Raw genomic sequence first — 27,745 nt, 5'->3', positions numbered from 1 at the left:
CTTAGTGGTAGAGCACCTGCCTAACGTGTGCAGCCCTGAGTACAATCCCGGAACAACTGAAAGATCGGCTTTCTCCATTCAATTTTCCCCTCCCATCCTCTCCGGTCTCGTGGTGTTAGCCAGACTCGGCTGGGCCGTGTGCAGTAGGAACAGTGTCGAGGGCCTCTTGTCTGATTTCTCACTCTGGGAACTCTCCCCACGTTGCACCGCTGTTCCTTCCCATGTCCTGGGAGCCTCCTCCTCCTCTGTCTTCCCAGAAATGGCCGCAGTTCTTCTCCATCAGCTCCTCACATTGGCAGCTTTATGATGTGAGGGATTTTCTTTTGTTTTTGTTTTCCTTAGAACAAATCCTGCATGATATTTTTCAATGGTGTGATCTGTTCATTTCTGTTTTCTCTTATTTTAAGTAGATCTGCTTTAACACGTCAGCCATGAAATAATGTGTATTCTCTTTCCTGTCTCTCTTTTTTTTTTTTTTTCTGGTTTTTATTTTTGTGTGACACACACACATTTCGTTAGTTTGGGCAATAATATTACACAATTTAAAAAGGAAATGAGCACTATATTCTATGGAAGCAAATTCTACAAAATGAGAATCAAGACTTTGAAATTTACCAGAATTTGTCAGATCCAGTGAGGTTTTGCATCACCATGGTTGGTGGGGTACCCTAACTATACATCCTAATTTCAAATATTTTTTATTCATGTTGTTTAATGATTTTCTTTTCTTAAAATCATCATGTTCTATTTCCCCCCCCCCACACAGGTACCCATAGCATTCTCTTGTGTTTTTGCACTTTGTTTGGGCTTGGGGGAGGGGTTGTTATTGTTACTTGGAACAGGATTGTCAATATGTAGCCCAGGCTGGACTTGACAAACCCATCCCTGTAATTCAACCTCCCAAGTGCTAAGATGACACTTTGTGTCTTTTGACTCCCTAAAGCTCCTTTCTGGTAGTTATTTTCCCTCTTAATGTTTTACATACACACACACACACACACACACACACCTTTCAATCTTTCTCAGAAGATAAGGTTTTGACTTGTGAGGCATCTTTTTTTATTTAATTAATTCATGTCCTTTTAAAATTTATTTCTCGCTGGGCTAGGCCTAGTGGTACAGACCAGTAATCCTAGCTACCTAGAGACTCAGCCAGGAAGATCATAAGGTCAAGACTGGCCAGCCAACAGAGTGATTTCAAGGCCAGTTTGGGTGATTTAGTGAGATCTTGTCGCAAGATTAAAAAGGGAAAGAAGGCTAAGAAAACAGCTCAGTGGGAGTCCATTTGTCTAGAATGTCTGAGGCCCTGGGTTCAAATCCCAGCATCTAAAAAATAAATTAATTACATAAATGATTTCTTTCTACTTTGTTTCATATTTCTCTTTTAGCTTGTTTGTCTCTGCTGATGCTGCTCTTTAATTAGATTGTAAGAACAGTACAGTGTGTGTGAAGCTAATTCTTTACTATCTTCCATGATATTTTTCTGAAATCAAGATTGAATTATTCAAGTTATGCAATGTGTGCTTCAAAAACAGTTATTCTCTTGAATCATAGTTTGTCTATTGTGTTCCATCTTCTCTAATTATAGACGGAGTGCTTTGCTTGGTATGTGAATTTCTAAGGGGTGTATGTTGAAAGGTCACCCCATAATTGAAAGTATGACATCGCTTTTTAACATTTCTTTTGTTTTGTTTTATGTATGTGTGTGAGCGCGCATGTGGCCGTCAGAGGAAGGGCACCTTAGCAGGCAGAAAGAAAAACCAGGTGTGGGCTTCTGCAAAGGCCTTCCTCCTGGGCTCCTGCACTAACATTTTGGAAGGAGGTGAAGAAATGGGAGGGCCCAGGCCTTACATCCCATCTGATTTCCCACACTCCACATCTGCCCTCAGACCCTGGCGGGAATTGGCAGCCTGCCTCAATGAAGCTTTTTATTCTTTTGCTCTCTTTTGATTTTTTCATTCATATTTTTTTTCTTTTGCTCTAACAGCATTTCTATCTGTTGTTTTTCCTGAGACAGTCAATTATTTGTGAATCCCATGGAACAAACTTTCCTAACACCGTGTGGGTCCCAGAGATGGGATTCAATCAAGGAGCCCAGCTTGGCAGCAACGCCTTTTCCTGATGAGGCGTCTCGCCAACCTCTGAAACCTTCCTTTTAGAACCTTCTGCAGCTCCGTGGTTAGGTACATAGTGCACGTTATTGCTGGATATTTATTTTAGGATCATTTCTGCTTGCTCCTTTTCAAATAATCTTGACCATCTCTTGCTCCTTGCTTTATTTAATCCCCCTTTTTACTTACTTAAACCCCTAATAAATCGTTATTTTATAGCTTCGATCCTAGAATTTCAGTCTCTGAAATCCATTGCTTGTCTGGGGAACATAGCGTGAAGAGATACAAGATTCCTATTTGGTGACTGATGGTTGCTCCAAGTTGTCTGTTTTTCTCTTTGACATCATGACACTCATTTACAACCTCATATTTGAACATCCAAAGTCTTTGATGGTGAGTCTGTCGCATAAAAGGCACACAATAAACAACAGCTTATTTATTATGTTTGCAGTGTTATGCCTGCAAGTGCCCAGAAGAGGGCACCAGATCTCATTACAGATGATTGTGAGCCACCCTGTGGTTGCTCGAAATTGAATTCAGGACCTCTGGAAGAGCAGCCAGATGCTCTTATCCACTGAGACATCTCTCCAGCTAAACAACAGCTTAATAAACGACTTGCCTAACCCTAGAGAACCTCTTACCAACCGAAGATGACTTAGAAACGTGCGCGATAGCCTCGGAAGGTGTTTTGCCTTTATAGAGCACTAGGTGGCGCTGCGAGACTGCATAATTTTAATTCCAGCGCGCTTGAAAACACCACATCACTCTTCGAGTCCAGTTTCTTCTTCCTCCACCATCTGCCAGTTTTGTAGACAGACAGCAGGACACTAGTTTTTTGTTTGTGTTGTCATTGTTGTTGTTGTCGTCTTGAATTTACCCTTGGTCAGTCTAGGCAAATTCTGTAAAAGAACATGCAACTCTTTACTCCAGGAGGCAGGTAACAACTCCCAAATCTCGGATCTGATCCTGGCATTTACCCAAGGAATCCTAATCGGTATGTTCATTACCCTGTTTTAGGTCTTAAGTCTGTTGTTCTGTTATGTACTTTTTTTTTTTTTTTCAGCAGGCAAGGATGGGCTCATGTGTGGGGCAAGTATCTCTGGTCCTTAGAGGCCTAGATGTTGTGCTTAGAGAAGATTTTCAGCGTCTGGTCTTCCTCTCTGCCACGCCCCTGCCCCCCCCCCCAAAAAAAAAAGCCTTCCAGTGTCCTTTTCTATCACTAATACATTGATCCTTAGTCTTTTGTCTGATAGTAAGATTACTGTGTGACGTTCTCCAGTACACATTACCCAAGTGCATTCTTCCATCGTTGCTGTTAAAATTCATGCATGATTTTTTTCAGGCTAATATACTTTTATATTATATGCACTTACATAATACTTATAATGCACAATTAATATGCATGTGTGTCTCTTATTTTAAAAGCCATTATAGAATACTATACATATTCCAGCACTCGTACATTTTTAGAAAGCAAACATAAACTTTCTGTCTCTGCGCTCACACAAATGTAGCAAAACCTTGGAATGTATTTTTAGTTAAGATAATTCTTAAGTTTTATTTGGTGAAGTGTGAAAAAACAATTTGTGGCCTTGGAGGGAGGCTTGACAGGGCAAGCCTAACTAGAAGGGTTTTAGTTGTGAGCATTCTGACAACTGCCCTGGTTAGTTGGTTGACTTTGGGGCTTGCTTTGGCTTTGAGACAAGGTTTCCCGCAGCCCATGCTGGCCTAGAACTCAGGATGTAACCCACAATGACCTGGAAGCCCTCACCTGCCCGCTCTACTCTCGAGTGCTGGAGTTATAGCACATGTATCACAAAGATTTGTCCCGATTTGCTTTTCAAACTAGCATCTTGGGGTCTAGCAAAACCTGTAGCACATCATGAGATGATGATGAGCTGACCAGAGAACAAGCAATTCCCACCAGGAGCTCTGCAGTCTCCATGGTGAGTGACACACGCAGCTACAAATCACTGACACATTTGAGTAAGTCTACCCCACACCAACACAACATCAAGTGTGTTTCATAGTCATTCATACACGTCAGGCCCACCACATTTTAAATGAGCTATTACTTACTGTGCCTGACAACACTGACCATGGACTGAGGTGACCCTGGAAGACAACAGCGGTTAAAGGCACCCTAAATGTCTCCTTAAAATGGCTTCCTTCAAGGAATTTGTTTCCTGAGGGCAAAGCCAAATACAGACCCCCTAAATTCCTACTCTTTCCCTCCTAAGTAATAACCTGACCTGTCTTGCAGATTAATTTAAACAAAATGTTTCTTAATTTTAGTTAAAATTTCTCCTTCATGGAGGTCCCTGGAATTTCTAAGGCCCTCCTCTCTATTTGAGCCTGTATATGACCCTGACTTGATAGTCTCTGAGACTAGACTAGCTTCAAGCTCAGATGTTCTTGGGTCTACTTTCCTATGAGGCCACATTGCATCACATTATCCAATATGAAATGACTTATAACTGTTTTACTCTTTTGGTGGGAGCTATGGGAAATGAGACAGGGTCTCTTGTAACTGAAAGAGGAAATAGAAGCAGTAGATTGATGTTATAAAAGATTTACCAATAAACTTGCTTAGAAAACATTAAGTTGCACAAAAGTCAAATTTAGCACAAGAGCCTTGCCTCTGCCGGGCAGTTTAGGTACGATAACCCTGGCTGGCAGGTGATTATTAATCCCTGACCTCCTATCCGGAAGAGCAGAATCCCACCTGACAGCAGGCTGCCCTGGTTAGCAGCTGGGAACAGCAGCCCTGGTCCGTCTCTAGGAAACTCTGACGCTGTTTCACTTAATCAATCTCTCCATTTGTCCAAACACCCAAACCTTGGGATTTCGTTGAGAAACAGGTTTAGTTGCTCAAAGAGTGACCTGAGGCCAGGACCAACATAAACTGTCAAGGTTTCTGTTCAAAGCAGTTGTGCAGTTATTAGAGTTATTTTCTTATTAACCTCTAAGTACTTGGAGTGACTGCTCACTGGGAAGGCATCAGTTCTGCAACAGAACAGTCACTGAACGTCCATCTTCCCACCTCCACCTCCCAACGACTGGGGCTGTACGTGCCCGGCTCTTTTCTGATTTCCCGAAGAAAGGCGTTTGCTTGGGAATCCAAGAGGAGCAGGAGGGAGACTGACTTTTGTGGTAAAAGTGTTAGAATCTATCTCTCAATGTTCAAAGTGTAACAGGGCCCCAGACCTTAGCACAACTGACTCCATGGCAGAAATATCTTTCAAGCTGTAAAACTCAGCACACAGACAGCACCACCTGCCAAAAACTAAAACAAAGGCCTACTCCTTCAAAGTCCACAGTTCTGGGAAAGTCTCAAAATGTACTAACCTTGCTTTTTCAAGTCTGTAGTTCTGTCTCTGGCTAACTGTTCTTGTTAACTGAAGTTTGTCAACTCAGGACATGGTTTTTGTGCTTAAAAGTTCACCCTGAGAAAGGCTCGGGGCTGCACTTGGGTCCTGAACACCCACGGTAGTCACCCAGCTGCCTAATGAAGACTTTCTATTGGCTCAAACCCATGTCTGAGCAGTCTTTTCTGGCGAACACCCCACAACACAAAGAACTATTATGTTGTTATACTGTTATCACTGTTAAGGTGATTTTTAACTTACTCCTGGGTGATCAGATGTAAAATGGGATTCATGTGAGATTACAGATGACCTTGTTCAGCTTCACCCATCAGCACAGGAACGATAGTTGTCTTGTCTGGACAAGCAACTCCAGGAAGGAGAGACACGAGACCCCTACTGCTGTAAGAATTCCTAATCCCCAAGCCCTTCACCCTTCCCCTATGATGGTCAAAGCCAGGTTTTTTCCCTTGGCAGACCATTCGATATCTCCTAGGCGGCTGCTGCTCTCTGTGTGCACTAATGCACACAGTCCCGTCTGTTGAAGGTCAGTCTCCTAGCTCTGTGCCTCAGAAATCTAGCATTTTGTGCCAAAACCCAGGAAGGGCATCGAAGGACTACTGGCAACCAGAGCCCTCCACAAAGACAGACCTCCATGTCCGCATCCACGCGCCAGCCCTGGCCACAGGTAGCATGGCAGGGTCTCTGTCTCTGTCAAACGGCTGTTTCCCTCCTTCCCCATCTCCCTCCCTCTCTCTTCTCGTTTCCCTGCTTTATTCTGAGATTTTGACATCCCGATGGGAGTCCTTTCCTATTTGACCAAACTGTGAATCTAACACAGCCAAATAGGACAAGGTAAGTCAGGTCTTAATTAACGGGTGCCCCAATTAGGTCTCTCGGGGGCTCCAGGAGTACCCCATACCATCTTCAGACTGCTCAGTCAAAGGTTCCAGGAGCTTTCACCACCCCCTAACCTGGATTGGTCAAGAATTCCAGGAACTCTCCGCAGGCCATTGAGATTCTCAGGGAACCTTCCAATGGCCCCTGAGGTCTCTGGACTCTTGCAACATACAAGAATGGGGACACATTTGGTTAATCTGAAACTTGAGGAATGCCTCCCTCTGGGTTGCTGGATTTGACCCATTTTTTACTTTAGGTACACACTGGCCATGGATTCCAAATTGTCTGTGCCAAAGGATTCACCCTTAGCCTGTCCGTGGCCTAATCTAAAAGAGTTCCATTTGGGAGACCTCAGACTGGACACTAGTTCGGCTCTCGGTCCCAATTTGTCCTCTATATAATTGGGCAATGGCCACCACCGACCCAAATTCAGAACTTTCGATTTCAATATCTAAATTGCTTTAGATAACTTCACAAGACAAAATGGAGAATGGCCCCATGGCCCTCCCCCATACAACGCCCAGTTCCTCTTAACCCTTCTCATGCCTGCCCCTCAGCTCTCTCGCAGCTGAGCCAATGCCCAAATGTAGGCTGTCATTTGAACTGGTTCTCCAAACCCGCTTCCCCTGAGGCAGAACAGTCTTTCTGTTTTGGGAATTCATCTTCCTTCGATTTATAGTCTGCCTCAGTTTCTGCCCAACAAGCCTGGAAACTTTTGCTTGTATTTATATTTTCTGTCTAATGGCCTCTAGTTACAAGTCCATAGATAATTGGCAACTTGATGTCTTTATAGGAGAAAAAATACTTGCTAAGCTTTTCAGAGTGTCTGTCCCCATCTGCAGACACACAAACTGGAGATGGATTTGTAGGTCTCGGTTCAGAATAACGGAGATTCAAGTGTCCTTTGGGCTGGATGATATTGGAAAATTGGTCACATGCTGCTTTGCTTCACTGAAAGGCCGCCTCTGGAGGTGGGATCTGCATGCCCACTTCAGACCCGAGCATGTTCGTCTCAAAGATTCCTTCAAGGCCCCTGTCCTGACCTGCGGCAGGGAGAAGGACAGCAGACCAGCTCAGGAAACAAACGTGTGTGCTTGAGAACAGCTAAGAGGTGAACTGTTTCCAGCAGGGGCTACTGTTGATTATCTCATGACATTGTTTTTAATTAAGAGAGACCTATATATGAAAGTTAAAATGGTCAAACATAATTACAGATAGCTAGCTCTCTGAATCTCCCCCACTCCTTTCTTGGCTTTGTTCACAAAAATGTTCCCCCATTTAAGGTCATGCGTATCTTTGAAGTTTTTGCTGGAATGTAATTTTCTTTATATGGGGTGGGGTGGGTTTAAGAAGCTAAACACCTCCACACACTATAAAACTTGTAATAAGAAACGGGTTGATGGGTCAGAGTCTAAGTGCCGGTAATCTTCATTTGTTAGAGCATACCATTTATGTGTCTTGGAATCAACTCTTGTTTAAGAAAATACAAAGAAACAAAAGCAGGGTTAAGGAAAATGTTTAAACAAATGCAAAATATGAGGTTATGTTTTTTGGGTAAAAAAAAAAAAGAAGTGTAAAATATTTTGGATAAAAATGAATTTTTACATGATAAAAAGATATTTTTGTCCTAAGAATTAAAAAAAGAAAGAGAAGGACAAAGAAAGTAACAAAAGCTCAAAGCCAAGTTGCAGGAGGTCTGAGTAAATTATCCAAGGGTTATGGAGTATAGAACTTGGAAACAAAATATGTTCAATGATTAAGGTTTATAAATCCCTAAGTTATAATGGTCTGTTCATGCTAATAAAAATTGACTTCAAGTTGAATGTCTACTCACTTACATCTTTGCTAACCTTGGTAAGCTTTAGTTATTTTGAAAAACTGAGTCACAAAAAAACTATGATATTTTATAAAAGTACACAATAAAAAGATCATGAAAATGAGGTTCCCAGTCTCTCCACAGACTATATACAAAGTTTATTTTGCTACTTAAGAGTTTCAATTCAAAATTGTAATTTTTAAGGCTTGAAACATTAACAGGGATAAAAATTAAAAAAAAAAAATACTAAACTTAGGAGAATTACTAATTTGTTATTAACTGTTAAAAATAATTAATACACAAAAGTTAATGATCAGTCACTTACAAATTATCAATTTTTTATGTGCTTAGAACTGTTTGTAGCCCATGCTCTGTACAAATGTAATTCATTTACAGAGACAAGCTTGGAGGGAAAGACCGATTGAAATCTCCCATTATATAGTCTTCTGCATACATTGTCAACATTAAATCTAAAATAAGTAACTCAAAACAAATTTAAAGTAAACATAGTTTGCTTGATGTATAATCATATTCAAAATTATTTTTTAACCGGTTAAAAAATAACTGACTATGAAAAATTGAATGCTTGAGTAAAATGGGTTAAATTCGCAATGCGCTTGCATGGCAGGACATCCCGCGGCCCGCATAGTGTTCTTTCCCTTGGATGGGACACAGTTCCACCACAGTGTACTGCATGCCAGTGTGAAGGCCTAGACTTCACTTTACAGGATCAGGAATGTGCCATGATAACTCGAATGGATAGAGAGCAGTATCCTCCTGCAGACATCCTATCTGAGGTTTAAAGGAAAGCCTAACAGGATCCAGATACTCCTGCAGACATCCTGTCTGCTGTTTATACAGGAAAGGAAAGCTTAACAGGACCCTGTCTGTGGTTTATGACCCTTGGAGATATCTAGATAATCCTGCTGAGCAGTCCAGATAATCCTGTTCAGCGGGTTGTGGTTCCCAGCCAAAAGTCTAGACCAATAGTTTCAAAAAAAAAGCCCCTTCTACCCAATCCCAAGTTGCCAATTCTTGGCTTGTGGTTTTTCTCTGTAAAAACCCTCCACACCTGGGCTCATGGCCATCACCACATTTCCTTCCATTTGCCATGCATCAGCCCAAGTTGAACCTGAATAAAAGGACCCTTATGTTCTTGCATCGGAAACTGGCTTCTTGGTGGTCTCTGGGGGTTTCGAGAAATGGGTACAACACTAGCTTCATTACATAATAAGGATGCATGGGGCAATAATGTGTGCCAGAAGCCTGCTGCTTCTGTCTCTGGCTGTGTAGGCCAGACCAGGACAACCTCCTCCTCATCTGTGAGGAAGATGAATTGCTCCTCATGTCTCACATGACAGCAGGATAGAGTCTCTCACCCAGTGAAGGATCTTACAGTCTTACCAACATCCTAGATGTCTTCCAAACAACAGAGCAGAAAGCAGCAATCATTCTGCCCTCAGTGTATCCTGAACTGATGTAGGAGGATACTGTAAACAGGAAAACCTGGTACCTAAGCTACCACACAGCTGGTATGGGATCTGAATGCTAATTCAATCGGCTGTGTCCTTTACCTGACTTTCAGTTCTTCCTTTTAGCAAAACCTAATTCCAGGGACCAGACCCTAACCATTCATGTTCCCCGATTAAAGGAGGCAGCCAGACACTCAGTCATCAAACTGAAAGTTTAGGGTAATTATTCAGAATATCCAAGAAGTGTCTTTGGAAACTTTGCTAGACAATCCTGTAAGAGAGACTCAATAGAATCCTATTTCTCTTTTAATTTGTCAGTTAGATGCTGAATTTAACTGGCTTCCTTCACAAAGCTCCCAGGTGCTTGTTCCTTATACAGAAGTCTTATACAATGAACAGCTAATTACAGTTCCTCTCCTTCTACAGAACTCTGGTATATGCTGTAGCCAGTGCAAGCCAGGCAGGGTCCCGGGAGTTCCATCCCTCTTTTCCAGAGATCTCTTGAGCCTTAGAGCTAGTATTCCTAATGAGACCCATGTCACCTGTCCAGAGGACTGCGCTCCTCACCTCTCTCTCTGGTCGGCTGTCCTGCCAGTCACTGACATCAGGCATGACAGGGCTGGTCTTCCTCCACTTGGTTTGTTAGTCTCTTTTTCTGCAAGCATGACTGTAGCTCTTCTAGATGAGGATCTGATATTTCTGCTTGGAATCCATACAGGTCCATTTATAGTTTCTGGAAAAACACAAGCAAATCTTTTCCTAAGTGCTAACACTGCATCTGGCCCATTCCTTACCCCTGTTTCAGGGTTGTCCAACAGACTAAAGCTGCAGTTTGGGGGCTATGCTGAGCAGAATGTAACTCCTTGGGTGTGTGACCATCCACACTGCAAGTGAAAACAATTAATCATAGCTATCTGTAAAGATTTAGGAAGAGACACCAACCATATGTGGTCATCTCCCCTTTTTTGTCTAATTGAAGCTTTAGACCATGTGGTCACTCTATTATCATGTGACCCTGTGGGCTATAAGATCTCCCTGTCTTTTTTGTTTGTTTGTTTGTTTTTTGTTTTTTGTTTTTCAAGACAGGGTTTCTCTGTGTAGCTTTGTGCCTTTCCTGGAGCTCACTTGGTAGCCCAGGCTGGCCTCGAACTCACAGAGATCCGACTGCCTCTGCCTCCCAAGTGCTGGGATTAAAGGTGTGTGCCACCACCCGGCAGGTCTCCCTGTCTTATAAATAATATTCCATCTTGCAAAAAAGGCTTGAAAAGGTTGCTAACATATGCTAACACAATGTGGCATGTGAGTGATCACATGTGAAGCTAATTCATCAGAAAGACCCTTACCACGTATAACATGTGAATAAGCATCACTAGAAACATGAACGTCTTTTAGTTTTCAGGTATATGGGTAACATCCATCTGCCAACAATGTTTAACTTTTATTCCTCTGGGGTTTCCATTGTCCATTCTACTCCATGAAGTCAATGGGACAAAAGGTTGCAAGAAGGAATGAGTTGTGCAGCTTGCTCTTTGGTACTAGAAATTTGGTTCTGTAGCATTTTAGCAGCTGCTGTAATAGAGCATGTGGTTCAACAGCTGTCTCAAATACAGTAGCTGCCAATTTATCAACCTCAAAATTAGCTTTTACTAGTTCTGGCAAATTAGAGTATTACCTCACATGAATGACAAAATAAAGGGGGTAGACTCTTTGAAACAGTTGTAATAACAGTGGATTAGAGATAGTTTTGATCTGTGCTGTTTCTACTCTTTAGTAATGCCCACCACATACTGTGAATCAGAAATGATACTGGGGGGGGGGGCTGCTGCATACAGGAGGATATAATAGATCTCCCTTTATATCTCTAGCTCTTTAATAATGACACAGAGACTTTTTATTAATTACAAAAGCTTAGCCTTAGCTGAGGCTTGTTCCCAGCTAGCTCTTAATACTTGAATTAACCCATTTATGTTAATCTACATTTTGCCACAAGGCTTGTAGCCTCTCCTCAGTACCATATGTCCAGCTTCCTGATAGGCTAACCTCCGGCCCCTCAGATTCCTTCCCAGAGTTCCTCTCTCTCCCTGGAAGCCCTGCCTATCCTCTCCTGCCTAGCTATTGAGCGTTCTTATAGTTTTTATTAAACCTAAGGTGCCTTAGGCAGGTTAGGTTAAACAGAAACACATCTTCACACATCATACAAAAGGACTGTCCCAACAGGAGCAGAAATTCAGAAACTCAAAGACAGCTGCATCACCAAAGTCCACCCCAGCACAGGTGACAGCTCACAAAGGCTGGGAACCTGGGGGTGTTGGTTTCTCTCTCTCTCTCTCTCTCTCTCTCTCTCTCTCTCTCTCTCTCTCTCTCTCTCTCCTCTCTCTCTCTCTCTCTCTCTCTCCTCTCTCCTCTCTCTCTCGGCATTCCAGCTCCCAAATAAATCACACACGGAGGCTTACTCTTAATTATAAATGCCCAGCCTTAGCTTGGCTTAGTTTCTAGCCAGCTTTCCTTGACTAAAATTATCCTGTCTGTCTTTTGCCTCTGGGCTTTTCTCGTTCTCTTACTTGTGTAAATGATGAAAATTTACTTACTTCCCATTCTTTTGCTTCTTACTTCTACTCCGTGGCTTGCTGTGTACCTGAGTAGCTGGCCCCTGGAGTCCTCTTCCTTCTCCAGCTCCCAGATTTCTCCCTCTATATATTCTCTTTGCCTGCCAGCCCCACCTATCCTTTCTCCTGCCTTGCTATTGTCCATTCAGCTCTGTATTAGCCCATCAGGTGTTTTACACAGGCACAGTAACACAGCTTCACAGAGTTAAACAAATGCAACATAAACAAAAGTAACACACCTTAAAATAATATTCTACTACATCCTGGAGCACACTACACAGCATGAAGCACCCAACAAGATGGAGACTGTCCTGTCCAAATGATCCATTTGGTTTAAATCTCTTCCAGACAACTCAGCTGATTTCTGCTTCTTCAAGGCGGCTGGTCTGGCCTCAGAGTCTTCGAAGCTTGGCTTGACTGAGAGTCTTCTTTGCAGCTTGGCTTGTTTACTCTTGGGAAGAGGGACCTGATAATACTGCTCAGTTTCAGGTACTTCCTGGAAACTTTACCTTCCTGCTTAAAGACCTTCTCTACAGGATGGAATGATTCAGTCCCGGAGGAAATTGCTACAATACTGGTCTATTAGAGCTACTGTCAGTAAATTCTCTGATGGGATCTTTTAAGAAATAAAATCATTTATTTTAGGGCAAAACTGAGAAGTTATAGGAAGGGATTCAATTAACCTATTAGAGGAAGAGGGTTATTTGGCCACTGGAATAACTCTAGGAGACAACTATGTAGGATTTCCCTTTAAAAGACCAAACAATGCTACTGATTGCTTAGTACTTAACTTTAAATAAGGTCTTAGCCAACTTATCTCTCCCAAGAGTATCTGAAAATCATTTAAAGTTTGTAACTGAGTAGACTGAATTTTGATTCTTGAGGCTTACTAATGTGGTACTCTACTGTAGTACATAAGTAATCATAAAAAGCATGTAGCTGAACCTTTTCAGGAGCAGTTTCTAAGTTATCCTTTCTAAGGCAATGTTGTAAACAGGAACAAGCTGATGTTAACAAGCCTGTTCTGATGTGCCTAACAATAGGCCATCCCTATAATGTACAATGATAGCTTGAGGAAAAGCAGTTTTAATGCTTTGACCCACAAACAACTGACACAGTGTAGGGCTATTTTGTGTTCCTTGTGCCAACATCTTCCTGTAATATCATTTGTAGCTAGAGTTTTCCTGCCTGGCCCACAGTCAGGACGAATCTTTGTCACCCTCCAGTCCCACAGCCGCTCAGACCCAACCAAGTAAACACAGAGACTTATATTGCTTACAAACTATATGGCTGTGGCAGGCTTTTTGCTAACTGTTCTTATATCTTAAATTAACCCATTTCTACAAATCTATACCTGGCCACGTGGCTCGTGGCTTACCGGCATCATCACATGCTGCCTGTCCTGGCAGTGGCTGGCAGTGTCTCCTTCTGCCTTCCTGTTCTTTTTTTTCTCCTCTCTGTTAGTCCTGCCTATACTTCCTGCCTAGCCACGAGCCAATCAGTGTTTTATTTATTGACCAATCAGAGCAACACATTTGCCATACAGAACATCCCAAAGCAATCATTCCGTTGGTTTATGATTGTTGGGTCCAAAGCAGCCCCTAAAAATGGAGCTGCTGCTGACAATGTCCTAAAATGACAGTCTGGGCCTAATTCCTGCAGGACTCTGACCAGGTAGACAGGATTGCTCTTGGAATAAACTTAGCATTCCTCAGGATCTCTTACTGTGGTTTCTGTTTACCAGGAAAGTCAGTCACTACCTCCCTTACCCTAACCAAGCAGCCCGCGACAGATCAACCCTGGGCTGTTCTGAGCTAGTCGTCATAGCTACTAGTTGTCATAGCTACTAGTGAAACATAGCTAGTTGTCATAGCTACTAGTGAAACAATGCCTTGTTGAATTTCCTAGCTCCTTCCCAAATCATCATGACTTGACCATTAGAACTTAAAGTTATCCTCGTTGGGAACAATACATCTCTTCATAATAAGCATATTGGTAAATTTTTCTATCACATAAGGGATAAATGATCCCGCATGTCATTCTCGATCAGAACAATTAAGCATTGAAGTGAGTATTCTGATAAATTTGCCCAGGTGTGCCAACTCCTCTGATGCCCCTACAGACAATTGCAGTGGTCAGGCAGCTGGCCACCATTTATCACTAATTAGTATTACAACAGCCCTCGGACCCAATAATCTTTAAAAGATTTGTTTCCTGTTAATATTTCCAATTTGGGGCTATGTTTCCTTAGCTTTTGGGTCCACACTTCCCCAAAGCATCCGAAACCTTGACCTTTTTGGACACTAGAGGGAGTCTTTCCCTCATAGATACGGTAGAATTGAGCATTGTTCAAGTCTGTCCTGAGGAGATTTCAATAACTGAATTAGTGGAGACCATAATGAGAACTTCTTCTCTAAAATCTAAATCAAGAACTCCAACTTGTGTTTTTGTCTTATCGTTGCCCTATCTGGTGTCAATTCTTAAGATCTAGATTTCCTTCTTCCGGGAAGCAAGGATTAAATTCAACTTAGTATCTAAGCATTGGACTAAATCCTCCTTAGCTGCTTTTACTCTCCTCTTAGTTTCAACATATTCTCCAACAACGACACGTAATGCGTCCTCACATGTCCTGAGCATCCCATGATCTTGGGGACTTATTGGTCACAAGTCAGTGTGTTCCCCAAGCCTGCTCCTTTTTGTATCACCCCCAATCTGTTATGTGCCTGTAATTATCTGGTGTCCTTCGGGGTCCAAGTATAGGCATCAGTCACACCCACAGTCATTGCCACTTGCTGTGATTAGTTCAGCAAACACTTAGAGTTCCTAGAAGAGAAGAACATGACCCTAGGGAGAGCTTCACTTGGAGTCTCTGGGTTCCTTTTAGGGAGAAAAGAGAACAACTTTATTTTACAGTTCAGTGTATTTAAAGGTCAGAGGTAGAGTGCTGCAGGTATCAGGCCTTACCTAGAGCTTTCGAGGTCATATGGGGTCAGAGGCACCTCTCAAAAAGCACACCTAAAGGCATTTTCCTTCTGGCTCCTCAGACTGCCTGCGGTTTCCTACAGAGACACCTGAATGCCAGGGGGAGGATTAAGGGAATCACAGGTGGCCCTTGAATTTAGGCTTCCCCTTGATGAAAGCTTCACAGGAGGTCTGCATAGCAACAAGTGATTAAATTTAGTGTGTTTTACTTAACCAAATAAAGTTAAAATGTTATCATTTCAACATGTAATGAATATAAAAACTATTCCTAAAATCCTTTATTTCTTTTTCTAATAAAAAATCGTTGAAGGTTGATGAGTAATAAAGACATAGACCACACCTCAATTTAATAGCAAATTAGAATGGGAGGTAGCTGATCTGCACATAAAGTCTATAAATTTTAAAATCAATACACACTCCCAAGTTGCATCTAGATACTTAGTTTTCCAGCTACATCAGACTGGTCCTTTCAAATTTACATGGGTATCTGTTACTCCAGGGCCACAGTTGCTAGAAAGAACATTCTCAGCCTCCCTCAAAGAAATACCAAACAAAGCAAAAGGTAACTTGAAAAGACAATGTCTCTGTGAGAGAAGAGATGTCAGGGAGCCACCCGTCCATGGTTCTTCACACCTTAAATCACAGCACTCCTGCAGAGGCAGGCTGATCTCTTAATACAGGCCAGCCTGGTCTCCAGTGAGTTCCAGGACAGACTGGGCTACACAGAGAAACCCTGTTCTTGGGAAAACAACAGCAAAAAGTGTCAGAATCCCAGCCAGGCTAGCTCCAGCACACTGGGTCAATAAGTTCACTTAGAAATAAACACCACCTGTGCATCCTTCTAACACAGGCGGTGACTGTGTATCATCCCATGGAGAGATGTCACGATCTGATGTGATTGGCTAGTTCACGATTAGCACAAAGAAAATGAAGGAAGAGGGAGGGGGATGCTCACTCTTGGTGATCAAGTTTTAGGAATGATACAGGGCCTTTGTATAAACAAAAGATTTACCAGGTAGAGATTATGAGTGGTTGGGAGACTTAGGGAACATGGGCCCTTGGTAGGCTAGCCACCTTTGACAGAAAACACAAAAGCAAAATCTTTCTCATATAGTGCACAGTGATGTAAACCTGTCATCCCAGCACCCAGGAGGCAGAAACTCAAGGATTGTTGGAGTTCAAGGCCAGTCTGGACTACCTTGCAAGTTCCAGGCTAGGCAAGGAAATACTCGGCTACCATGTCTTAAAAAAAAAAAAAAAAAAAAAAAAAAATTAACTTAAAATCTTTAAGTGCTATTTTGAAATTTATTTTTGCAATAGATTAACCACACCACACCTAGTCTGTCTCTGAGCATGAATTCACAAACTATTCTATTTTAATTTGTTTCTCTAACACCTATCATGGTTTTGCTTTTTTGTTTTGGGAGGTTTATTTGGTTGGTTGATTTGGGGGTTTTTGTTTGTTTTGGTATTTACTATGGGCAAATGATATGCAATTACTAAGGAACTTTAACTGTACAAATGGAGGAAAAATGTTCGGAAGTTCAAGGTTACCCTTGGTTACAGAGTGAATTTAAGGTCACCTGGGCTACATTAAGCTTTAAATAAAACAAATAACTACTATTACCTTCAATCAGTCAGGGATAAAAATTTTCAGCACTGGTAGGTAGTTCTTGCTATTTCATTTTTTTATTCATTGTCTTCATTACCTATGTGTAATCGCAAATTTTGTTCAACAAGATAAAAAGTGGAGGAATTTGAAAGTCTTTAGCAATAAGAATTTTTTTTAAAAAAGCAGAGATAGGTTAACTTTGCATGTTGGCTTATTCCCATAAGCTAAGAATCTGGGCAGCTGAGGGAGGATTGCCATTCTCTCGAGGCCAATCTCAAGTACCTGGTGAGTTCTGGACCAGCCTGAGATAAGGGATATGGGTGCAGAGTGAGATCCTACCAAAAACAAAACATCAAATTCGCAAATCCCAATGGCAATCTATTGTCGGCTTTTCAAGACAGGGTTCCTCTGTGTAGCTTTGCGCCTTTCTGGAACTCGCTTTGTAGACCAGGCTGGCCTCAAACTCACAGAGATCAGCCTGGCCTCCCAAGTGCTGGGATTAAAGGCGTGTGCCACTACCGCCCTGCAACAATCTATTGTCTTTAAAAATAGTTACCGGTGCCTGGCGTGGTGGTGCACACCTTTAATCCCAGCATGAGGGAGACAGATGCAGATGGATTTCTGAAAGTTCAAGTCCAGCCTGGTCTATACCTAGAGAGAGCTGAAGAACAGGCAGAGCTACATAGAGAGGTGCTGTCTCAACAACACAGGAGCCATTGGCCTCACCCACATCTCCGTCCCAGAAACTTTCCGTGAGCAGCAGCTGCAGGTCTTTTCTTGCACTCTTTCATGGCCTTTCTGGAGGTGCAGTGTGAATCACTCCAGCCTTCTATGATTGTCTTCGTGCAACACATTTTGTAACTCCAAGAGATTAGCCTCCTGTAGATGTGGACATTTCTTCTTTACACTTGCCTCTCTCTGGTTACATCTTTTTTGCCCCTTCCCCAAGCACCAACCTCATCCTAATCTAGTTTTTCTATTTCCATTTTCTTTCTCTGCATTTTGTCACTGTACAGACTGAAGGCTTTTAGGTAAGAACACACTCTCTTTCTCTAACTTTGTCCAGCAGGACAGCTCAAGTCCCTGTGGATCTGAATCAAGAATGTGAGCACATTCTGCCTAAATCATCTTCTGGCTCCACTATTTAAAAGCAGCTGGATTCTGGGCAAGATGCTTTTCCAGATGTTCAAACAATTTGTTTGTTTTTTAATAGAAAAAAGATATTAATGCTCATGATATATGGCTTTGACTGTAGCATAAATATATACAAATCCATTAACTTCCAAAGGGTTGCCCGGGAGCCCTTCCATACATGATACCATATTGCCGTATATGCTGTTTATTGGATGTTCACAACTGATAAGGAAAAAGCCTAGGCCCTCGGGGTTGCAAAGCAATTTAAGAAGCTTTTACTGCAAACAAAGAGTTGATGTTGTCTGTGAAATTCCCGGAAGATATAGAAAAAAGGAGGCCATACTTGAAAGTCTTACAGGCTCAGGCCTTAAGTATGATTGCTATTTTAACATTCTACTTAAAAAAAAAATCTGTTTAAAAGGAATGATTGTCTCTAGCACACATTTGCAGCAAATATATTAGAATTTGTTTTTAATAGTCATTTGGTTTTTTGACGGTCAGCAGGTAAGGAGCTTCACTAGACACCAGAGGCTCCTTTATTCTTCTCATGACCCACAACTTCCCCTTGTTCTACGTATGCCTTGGGAGGTGGCAGGAACACATTGGCAGATGGTTTAGAACAGGTCAGTGGGGTTAAGAAGGAACACGAGTGAACTGGCTAAGACGCCAGGCAAGAAAGGGAGCAAGGAACTGGAGGAGAAGGAGACTACCGTTTCCGATTCCCCCCATAGGGATCCCTCTATGTAGCCCTGGCTATCCTGGAGCTCCCTATGTAGGCCTAGAACTCAGACATCCTCCTACCTCTGCCTCCTGAGTGCTAGGATCAAAGACATGCACCACCTCGCCTAGCCTTTAGATTTGTTCGTTTTTTCTAAACAGGGTTTCTCTGTGTAGCCTCTGAGGTCCTGGAACTCATTAGACCAGGCTGGCCTCGAACTCACAAAGACCTGCCTGCCTCTGCCTCCCGAGTTCTGGGATTAAAGGGATGTGCCTAAACAGCCTGGCTAGATTTTTCTTTAATACTTTAAATAATTAAAAACCTAGTTCTAACTGGGCGGTGGTGGCGCACGCCTTTAATACCAGCACTCAGGAGGCAGAGCCAGGCGGATCTCTGTGAGTTCGAGGCCAGCCTGGGCTACCAAGTGAGTTCCAGGAAAGGCCCAAAGCTACACAGAGAAAACCTGTCTCGAAAAACAAAAACAAACAAACAAAAAAAAAAACTAGTTCCGATGTTTCCTGGGGAAACTGATGTTCCTTCTTTGGGCTCTTACTCTCATTAATACGAGAATTTAAAAACAGACTCAGAAGACCAGTTTTTTTCGAGTTTGAAAGACAAACAGTACAGGCAAGACATACTAAAACCCAAGTAGGCTTGAGAAGCAGGAGAAGAAAAAAGAAATCATACTGTTAAGTTAGTCATGGAGGTCAGAAACTAAGTGGCAGACTGAGCAACACAGCAGAGTTGAGAGGACACCTAATCCCAGAGTCCTGTCTCAGGGCAAAAGACCGCACCAGGGTCACGTGACTGAAAGACAACTAGACACACATTATAAAGGTAAAGCACCCCTCCGGGGTGGTGGGCTGGAGGGCTAAGGAAAAGTTTCCAAAAAGCGTAAGGCCACCTGATGGGCAGCCCGCCTTTTTCTTTGGCATTTCGCGGGCTTTTTGTTTCTTTTGTATTGTCGCCTGCTCTTTTTCCCAGATGCTATGGCAAAACAGAATTTCCAGCCTTCCTCTTCAATCTAGCATCTTTCATATGTTAATCTTGATGATTCCATCATGTTCAACTTCTGACACATGATTTTCCAATTCGGCTGAAGTGTTCAATTTATTCTTTTCCAACAGAATGTCTTATCTCTTCTCTCTAACGTCTGTCATCGGAAGGATTTTCTCACAGCCCTGTACTTTCACTCTGAGCTTTGCTTTCTGGATACTAGACTGCGCTGCCTAGGGAACCCTGGGAAGCCTGAGGGTAGGCTGGATCTCTTCTGTTCTTTTCCCTTTCAATGGACAGAAACTTGGTTTGAAGTGTAAAAATACACTTACAGGAACTTTTCAACGGTTTGGTATTGAATTGGACGCGAGCTTTATCTTCTAGCATTTCAAAATAGAGCGGATTCTGCCTTGAAAACAAACAAACAATCTAATCTAAAACGTTTAGAAGAAAATGAATTTAATGTAGAGAATTAAAGAAACAATCGCTCGAAAATTGTTACAAGATTCAGGTTTAACCAATGAGAAAAGAGACCGTCCTTTGTAACCGCTAGCCAATCAAACAGGGAGAATGTAAGTCTTAATTTGCATAAAACTGTCTACAAATACACAAACAACGTTTCTTCAGACTTCACTTTCTTTTTCTCCCAAAGAAAGAGATCCTAAGATGCCTGAGCCCGCGAAGTCCGCTCCCGCCCCGAAGAAGGGCTCCAAGAAGGCCGTGACCAAGGCCCAGAAGAAGGACGGCAAGAAGCGCAAGCGCAGCCGCAAGGAGAGCTACTCGGTGTACGTGTACAAGGTGCTGAAGCAGGTGCACCCCGACACGGGCATCTCGTCCAAGGCCATGGGCATCATGAACTCGTTCGTCAACGACATCTTCGAGCGCATCGCGGGCGAGGCGTCGCGCCTGGCGCACTACAACAAGCGCTCGACCATCACGTCCCGGGAGATCCAGACGGCCGTGCGCCTGCTGCTGCCCGGGGAGCTGGCCAAGCACGCCGTGTCCGAGGGCACCAAGGCCGTCACCAAGTACACCAGCTCCAAGTGAGCGGCGGACCGCACCGCAACCCAAAGGCTCTTTTCAGAGCCACCCAACAGTTCACAATAGAGAGCTGTGCACTTCCTGTGGCAGCAGCCAGCCCTCTTTACGCGAATCTCCCGTTTTTTCATGCGACAGTGTTATATTAGTGTCCCCCACTTCCTGCTATCAGCGCAGGCTCCTGGAGTCTTAGGCACTCTTTGTGTTGCAACTAGAGAAGAGACCGGATCAATGGCCCCCGAACGATCCCTTTTCAGCATCTCATGCTAGGTAAGCGTTAGGTTTTACCCTGGTGGCTGCCGAAGGTGGAACGCCAGGAACGGGTCTCGGAGCGACCTGACCCGGACGTATTTCCGGGCTTTTGTTTTCACTATTCCTGGGAAATTCACACTGGCACGGGAAGGCGGAGTGAAACCGTGGGTTTACCACCCGGGTTAGTTAAACTACATAATTTCATTTTTTTCTTACCAGTGTCCTAATTTCGTTCAAAACGCAAGCTTGTTAATTCGGTGCCTGTTAACCGGTTCTTGGTGACGCTCGGGTCGCCATTTTATGCGGCGCCGCCACCGCCCTGTGTAGACAGCTCGGCTCGGCTGGGCTGGGCTCGGCTCGGCTCGGCTCGCTGAAAGCGAAAGTCGGCCAGACGCGCCAGCTCCCGCATCTAAGTCCTTAGGCGTCCTCACCTCCCCTGGAGCTTTTGAATTTGAAAGACTTTTACATATGAATTGGGTTGTGGGAGAAGCAGCAAGACACCCATTTAAAGAAAAAACAAAACCTCGTTTGTTTACTTTTTCAATTACCGGAAATGGTGAAAGGGGTTTGTTTATAAAGCTAAAAGGGAAAAATTAGGCAAGCCTAGAAACATTTAATTTCTTTGTTCCTTTTCCTAAACTGCTGGGTTTTTGTTTTTTTTTTAACATCGAGAAAATTCCCAATCCCCTCTCTCGACTTGTTTTGTAAATGTGACCTAACATTCGGCCACATCACTTTATTTACAGTTAAAGCTACAGAATGTTGGGTTTGATTCTGTGGCCAGGCTCTGGAGTCTACAGCTTCAGAGTTCAGCAACTTTGGAGCTATGCGTCCCAGCAGGGAAGGACCCTGACCTAATGTGAGGGGGAAAAAAATATGAAGTAGGATAGATAACGGGTGGAACTAAGTCCCTGTTCCAGTGAGCTCCAGTCCTGCCCCCAGGCTCTTCCAGGTCTCCTTCCTGGGGCTGGTTAAGTATCCCACCTCCCCAGGCCTCTCTTTAAAAGAAGTAAATACAAAGAAACTATCCGTTTTAAAGTAACAAAATTGCAGCTGCAATCCAGGAGACTTGCTCCGTGTGTAAAGTTATTTGCTACCAAGCCTGAAGACACGAGTTGTCTCCACTAGACCCACAAAGAATCCCTAAAAAATGCCCTCCATCCTACACAGATATTCCATGGCAAGTAGGGCACACACACACATTTTTTCACTGTTTTTAAAAATTGCAAGTTAGCTTTATTCATTGTTACTTTAGAAATAACTGGAACTTCCTGGTGAATTATTTACATGTCAGAGTTCAAATGTTCAAGGTAATAATTTTGTTTGTTCGACTTTCTTTTCTTTGTGACCACGTCTCTGTCTTGTAGCCCTGGCTACCCGGGAACTCAACTATGAAGCCCAAACCAATCTCCAACTCTCAGCAATCCCCCTGCTTCACCTTCTAATTATAGGTGGAGGCCACCACACCCTTTAGTGTTGTTTTGTTCCTGTTTGTTTTGGTATTTTGAGACAGAGTCTGGAACTCAGAAGACCAAGCTGACCTCACATTTCCACCTGCCTCTTCCTGCTGACCACTGTGATTAAAGGTGTGTACCTCCATACCCATTGTCTGGTTCGTTTTTAAAGCATTCCACATTGAGCCTGCTCAGAGCTTTTCATCCACTGATCTTAAAAGCAGAATGGCAGTGCAGTGGTGCTCTACAAAGTACACCTTATCTAGCACCCATGAAATACAACCTCGGAAGATTCTTCTCGGGATTTGGTTTTTGGGGTTTTTGTTTGTTTGTTTTCTTTTCCCACTCTTTGAAATCTCCATGACTCCCTCCAGTCTCTGTTCTTTGCAGATTTTCTCTAGGCCTGGCTGGGTTATATAGCAAGATTCTACTATAAAATAAATAAGAAAAACAAAAACAAAAACCACCTTGACTCCAGAGCAGTGAGCATCGCCTGTTGGGCTTATTGATGATTCCAATACCCAAGATTCTGTAATCTGCAAGGTCGAGGCCTTTTTTAAAATAAGTTCCCGAAGGGAAGGGTTGGCAGGACAGCTAAATCTAGTGACCTGTGACCCTGATTATCTGAGTTTGATCCCTGGAACTCCAGTAAAGGTGAATAATACACACACAAATAAAAAGTAATAATTTTTTAAATTCTTAGGGTACACTGATGTTCCTTCTCTGGTGGTATTTTGGAAACATCTGATATTCAGATCAAAGTTAATAAAGCCCTGGACCATGTGGAATTTTCCTTAAGGGGAAGATTTATATGTCAAACTATGATGTTTATATTACAGATTAAGAAGTTATAGAAAGCTCCTAAGCAGGAAACTAACAAGTTTGAGTTCTTTGGGTTTCCAAGACTGGACTGATGAGAGGGTTTGTTTTAATTCGGTTTCATTTGGTTTAGTTTGGTTTCATTTGGTTTGGTATGGTGTGGTTTGGTTTTGAGACAGGATAGCATGGGCCTTGAACAGAGAATGGCCTTGAACTTTGACCCCTAGTCTCTGCCTTCTGAGTGCTGAGATTAAAGGATAAACCACCGGGTCTGCTTTTATGCAGTACTGGAGTTAGAATCCTGGGCCTGGCTGAGCAAACACTATGCCTTGAGCTACATCCCCAGCACCGCTCCCCATGCCTTCATGCCCTCCCAGAAACTACTATTGATAAAATACTCATACACATAAAATCGTTTATACACGCACACACGTATTATATAGGTATATATTTTGAGTTACAATAAAGGCCCATTATGGGGTGTGTGGTGGTATGAGGGTATTCCTTGTCAAGAGAATAGAATCTCTGGCCCAGTTGAAAATCTAACATTCCTGGGACCACCCCTAGGTAGTTTAACCATAAGCCATGCTAGAGATATATGGACTATTTTTCCTTTAATGAGATACTGTACTTTTCATTCCCAAACTTCACTCCCTAGCATAATTCCTTCAAGATGAGCAGCGATAAAGCTTTACTGGATCTACCCACTTCCTGAAACTACAATTTTTCTTCTTTTTCTGTCTCTTTCATCTGCTGACCAGCACCTAAGTACACTTTTTCTGCAACTTTGAACCTCTAAGTCCAGCACATGCATGCCTGGTGCCTGCTCTGAAGTCAGATTTCCTGGAACTGGAGTTACAGTTGAAAGCCACCACGTGGGTGCTGGCAACCAAATCCTAGAATCCTCTGAGCGACTCTAGAGCCACTTTCCCAGCCAGCGCTGCTTTTTCTAATTCTAACAAAAGTAATTGTCCTTAAAAAAAAAAATCCTAGCACAGAAAAACCGTGCTAAAGAAATGGAAAATTCAGGCACGCTTTCTCACACCAGCCCAGCACTTGAGAACCTGAGTTCTGGCCCAATTAGGAGCCAGGCTAGGCTAGACAGATTGTATCAGAAACATTATAAAACCTACGTGGTGTTACAATACAGATTGTTTTGCGCTTAGACTTGAAGCATTTTCTACAATTACAATGGACTCAACTATGTTTAAAAGTGAAAATCTCAGGGCACTACATTCATCTACATGAAATCAGCCTAGGAAAAATGCCAGCGTTGGTCACATGCGAAAGTGCTCCGTGGGTGAGGCAGGGTGATCTAGAAACCAGCCTGGCATACAGACCGTATCAGTTAAGCATGCTGAAAACAAGACGTTTCTAAACTCACGGGAAAATGGCACCGTCAACCTCAAAGCAATTAACCGAAACGACACGATTCCATAAACCCCTAAATAAGTATATTAATTAAATAGCCCCGGTCAAATGCAGCCTCACAGCACGATGAAAGGTATTTCAACCCTTTTAAGTGAAAAGGTGGGTGGCCCTGAAAAGGGCCTTTGGGGGAAAAGACAGGGACCAAGTTTAGCCGCCGAAGCCGTAGAGCGTGCGTCCCTGGCGCTTGAGCGCGTAGACCACGTCCATGGCCGTGACGGTCTTGCGCTTGGCGTGCTCCGTGTAGGTGACGGCGTCGCGGATCACGTTCTCCAGGAAGACCTTCAGCACCCCGCGGGTCTCCTCGTAGATGAGGCCGGAGATGCGCTTGACGCCGCCGCGCCGGGCCAGGCGGCGGATGGCGGGCTTGGTGATGCCCTGGATGTTGTCGCGCAGGACTTTGCGGTGGCGCTTGGCGCCACCCTTGCCCAGACCCTTCCCGCCTTTGCCGCGACCAGACATGCTGCAAAACTAGCTGAAAGCTTGGTCCACAGTGACGGCAACAGGCCCGCTTCCTGGCTTTTATAATACCATGGCGGACCTGTTTGAAAACCTGAAGGGCAGGGGCGGAAACCGCACTCAATTCCCGCCCTTCTCTGCGTTTGTCCTATGAAAGGCTGCGGCAGACAAGGCGGGGCCTGAGACGCTAACAAAGCCAGGAGTTAAAATGTAACACATTGTATTACGTGTGTCTGTACAGTTGTTTCAGCCTTCTATAGCGGCAATGTATGTTACCAACAAATACGTTTGGCGTTTGTTGCTCATTTCACTAAATAGGAATACATTATCATTTCTCCACGTCACCGTGCTTCTCAACCTTTTTTTGTTTGTTTTTCGAGACAGGGTTTCTCTGTAGCTTTGCGCCTTTCCTGGATCTCACTCTGTAGACCAGGCTGGCCTGGAACTTCTAAACTCTGAGTCGGGAAGAAGCATCAAAATAATTTCATGGTGGGGGAGGCGGGTCCACCACAACATGGGGAACTATTATTAAAAGGTCTCAGCATTAGGGAGGTTGAGAACCACTGCGTCTAAGCGGTTTTATGTACAGTTTTAAGAACACATGTATCAGGTTCTAAGACTGTTTCTACTGAACAGTTTCTACGGGGAACGCAGGCTGATCCGGGAAAGTAAAAACTCAGGTGGTTACATGACCTGAGGTCTAAAAGATTAAAAGATGTACTGGATATTCATCCCACAGGTGAGAATCTTCTGCTTGACTTAAACATAGAAATCAAAGGATATGGGAATGAGGATCGTGGGGGCTTCTCTCTTTATTTCCTGCATGTATGGTTTTCCAGGAAACATCACATGCTTGTTGGAATGAAAATCATGTTCCTGATAGTGCGTCACTGTAAATGAATGGTACTACTATTATGTTTGTCCTTTGATTATTATTACAGGATTTTTGAAGAAAAATAGTAAAACTAAGTTTCAGTCCTTCTAGGAATAGATGTGAAACCCTATACAGATTAAATCAAGTCAGTATCCTTAATAAAGCAGAGATGTCTGTAAGGACATGGGGTGAATAACCTCTAGGTATGAATTGATATTCATATTTAATCAGCTTTGAAATTTCTCAAAATAGACAGGGGAGTGCCAGAGACACAGCCCTTGCTTCTCCAGGAGACTGAGTCACTATGACTCTCCCGCTCTGTTCTGGGAGGTATGTAGGATTGTTACCCTAATTGTATAGTCCCTTTTATATGTCTTATGAGTATATGGATCTCTTCATTTCTATTCCTTGATAAGCAATGCTCTGTCTTCTGATTTCGTATGGAAGAATCAATCTGTTGTCAAAATTGTTTAAATCTATGAAACATAAAAGAGACTATAGGAAATGTCATACTCCTTCATTTTCTCATAAGCAGAATGATGCTGTGAACAATGAACAATGGATTATCTACCTAGGTCAACACACGGGTATTTCCCAACGGATTCCACATTTTTGTGTCCAGGAATAGACTTGAGCAGATACACACAATCACAGCAAAAACAAGGACAGTTTGTTAAGAGGGAGTAGACCAGAACAAAAAAAGTGCAGACCCCCCAGAGGTCTACTGTACAAAGAGTTGGGGTTTGTATCTCACAAATAGCTCTAGGATCATCTGTTTAGCGTGGGCTTTCTCACTGTGCTGTTCCAAACAGGTTTACAGCTTCCTTCATTGCATGTCTCATTACTATTCCAAATCTCCACCAAACGGTGTGTTTTTCAGGTCAACTTAAGATTTTATAAAGTGACCTTCTTCAAGTGTGACAGATGTGGTGAGGGACTGAAAGACTTTTTCCTAACTTCCTCCATACCACCTTGCGGGGTTTATTGTTGTTTTCATATGCTAATTTTTCAACTTTGAGGCAAGGCCTTCCCAACTTCTCTCACCATGCTATCTCTGGTCCCAGCACAATCACAATTGATGGAAAACCTAAATAATGACTGATGAATTTAGTGGAAATTCACCAAATATGACAGATTGCTTCTGGTAACAAAAGCAAGAACGGAAATGCCATGTAATCAAAGGATGGCATCATTTTTTTTTTTTCCAAAGAAGAAAGGAATATCCACATGATCTCAGTGTGACCTTAGAAAACAGAGTGGGCCGGGCGGTGGTGGCGCACGCCTTTAATCCCAGCACTCGGGAGGCAGAGCCAGGTGGATCTCTGTGAGTTCGAGGCCAGCCTGGGCTACCAAGTGAGCTCCAGGAAAGGCGCAAAGCTACACAGAGAAACCCTGTCTCGAAAAACCAAAAAAAAAAAAAAAAAAAAAAAAAAAAAAAAAAAAAAAAAAAAAAAAAGAAAACAGAGTGGAAAAGCCTCTCTGAAGATAGAGGGAGCGTATCAGTCTGTGGAGTCGCTCCCTGCATTTAGAGGACTGTCCTCGCTATCACTCTCATTTTTTAAATCTTCTCTCTTCTGCTGTAATAAAGACTATGATTACAAGAAACTTCAAATTATTTCAGGTTACAACTCTTGGGTCACACTCCATCAGTAGAGAAGTTAGGTCAAGAACTCAAGTCAGGAACACGTGAGTATCGCTTACTGGCTTGC

General features: G+C 43.0%; 2 protein-coding genes and 1 long non-coding RNA gene across 3 annotated transcripts; 1 reads left to right on the top strand and 2 right to left on the bottom strand.

Annotated features, from left to right (window-relative positions):
- Positions 1-761: 761 nt before the first annotated feature.
- On the bottom strand, positions 762-21,422 carry LOC121829691 (uncharacterized). Its single transcript, XR_006072752.2, has 3 exons — positions 21,219-21,422; positions 10,232-10,397; positions 762-3,010 (listed from the first exon to the last, which is right to left on the bottom strand). It is a non-coding gene; the product is annotated as an uncharacterized LOC121829691 (long non-coding RNA).
- On the top strand, positions 20,343-20,796 carry LOC102903562 (histone H2B type 1-C/E/F/G/I). Its single transcript, XM_006993157.4, has one exon. The coding sequence runs from the start codon at positions 20,379-20,381 to the stop codon at positions 20,757-20,759; it is 381 nt and encodes a 126-aa protein (XP_006993219.3). The 5' UTR covers positions 20,343-20,378; the 3' UTR covers positions 20,760-20,796.
- A 3,418-nt stretch (positions 21,423-24,840) lies between the features above and the next one.
- LOC143273434 (histone H4) lies at positions 24,841-25,208 on the bottom strand. Its single transcript, XM_076573027.1, has one exon. It carries the CDS (start codon positions 25,163-25,165, stop codon positions 24,854-24,856), a length of 312 nt encoding a protein of 103 aa, XP_076429142.1. The 5' UTR covers positions 25,166-25,208; the 3' UTR covers positions 24,841-24,853.
- Positions 25,209-27,745: the final 2,537 nt, after the last annotated feature.

This window comes from Peromyscus maniculatus, chromosome 5, assembly GCF_049852395.1.
Source record: "Peromyscus maniculatus bairdii isolate BWxNUB_F1_BW_parent chromosome 5, HU_Pman_BW_mat_3.1, whole genome shotgun sequence".
In the NCBI taxonomy this organism is placed as follows: Eukaryota; Metazoa; Chordata; class Mammalia; order Rodentia; family Cricetidae; genus Peromyscus; species Peromyscus maniculatus.
This window is presented reverse-complemented; position numbering and strand designations above follow the sequence as displayed.

Coding starts and splice junctions, on each gene's coding strand:
- LOC143273434 (XM_076573027.1), bottom strand. CDS start 25,165: ATGTCTGGTCGCGGCAAAGGCGGGAAGGGTCTGGGCAAGGGTGGCGCC.
- LOC102903562 (XM_006993157.4), top strand. CDS start 20,379: ATGCCTGAGCCCGCGAAGTCCGCTCCCGCCCCGAAGAAGGGCTCCAAG.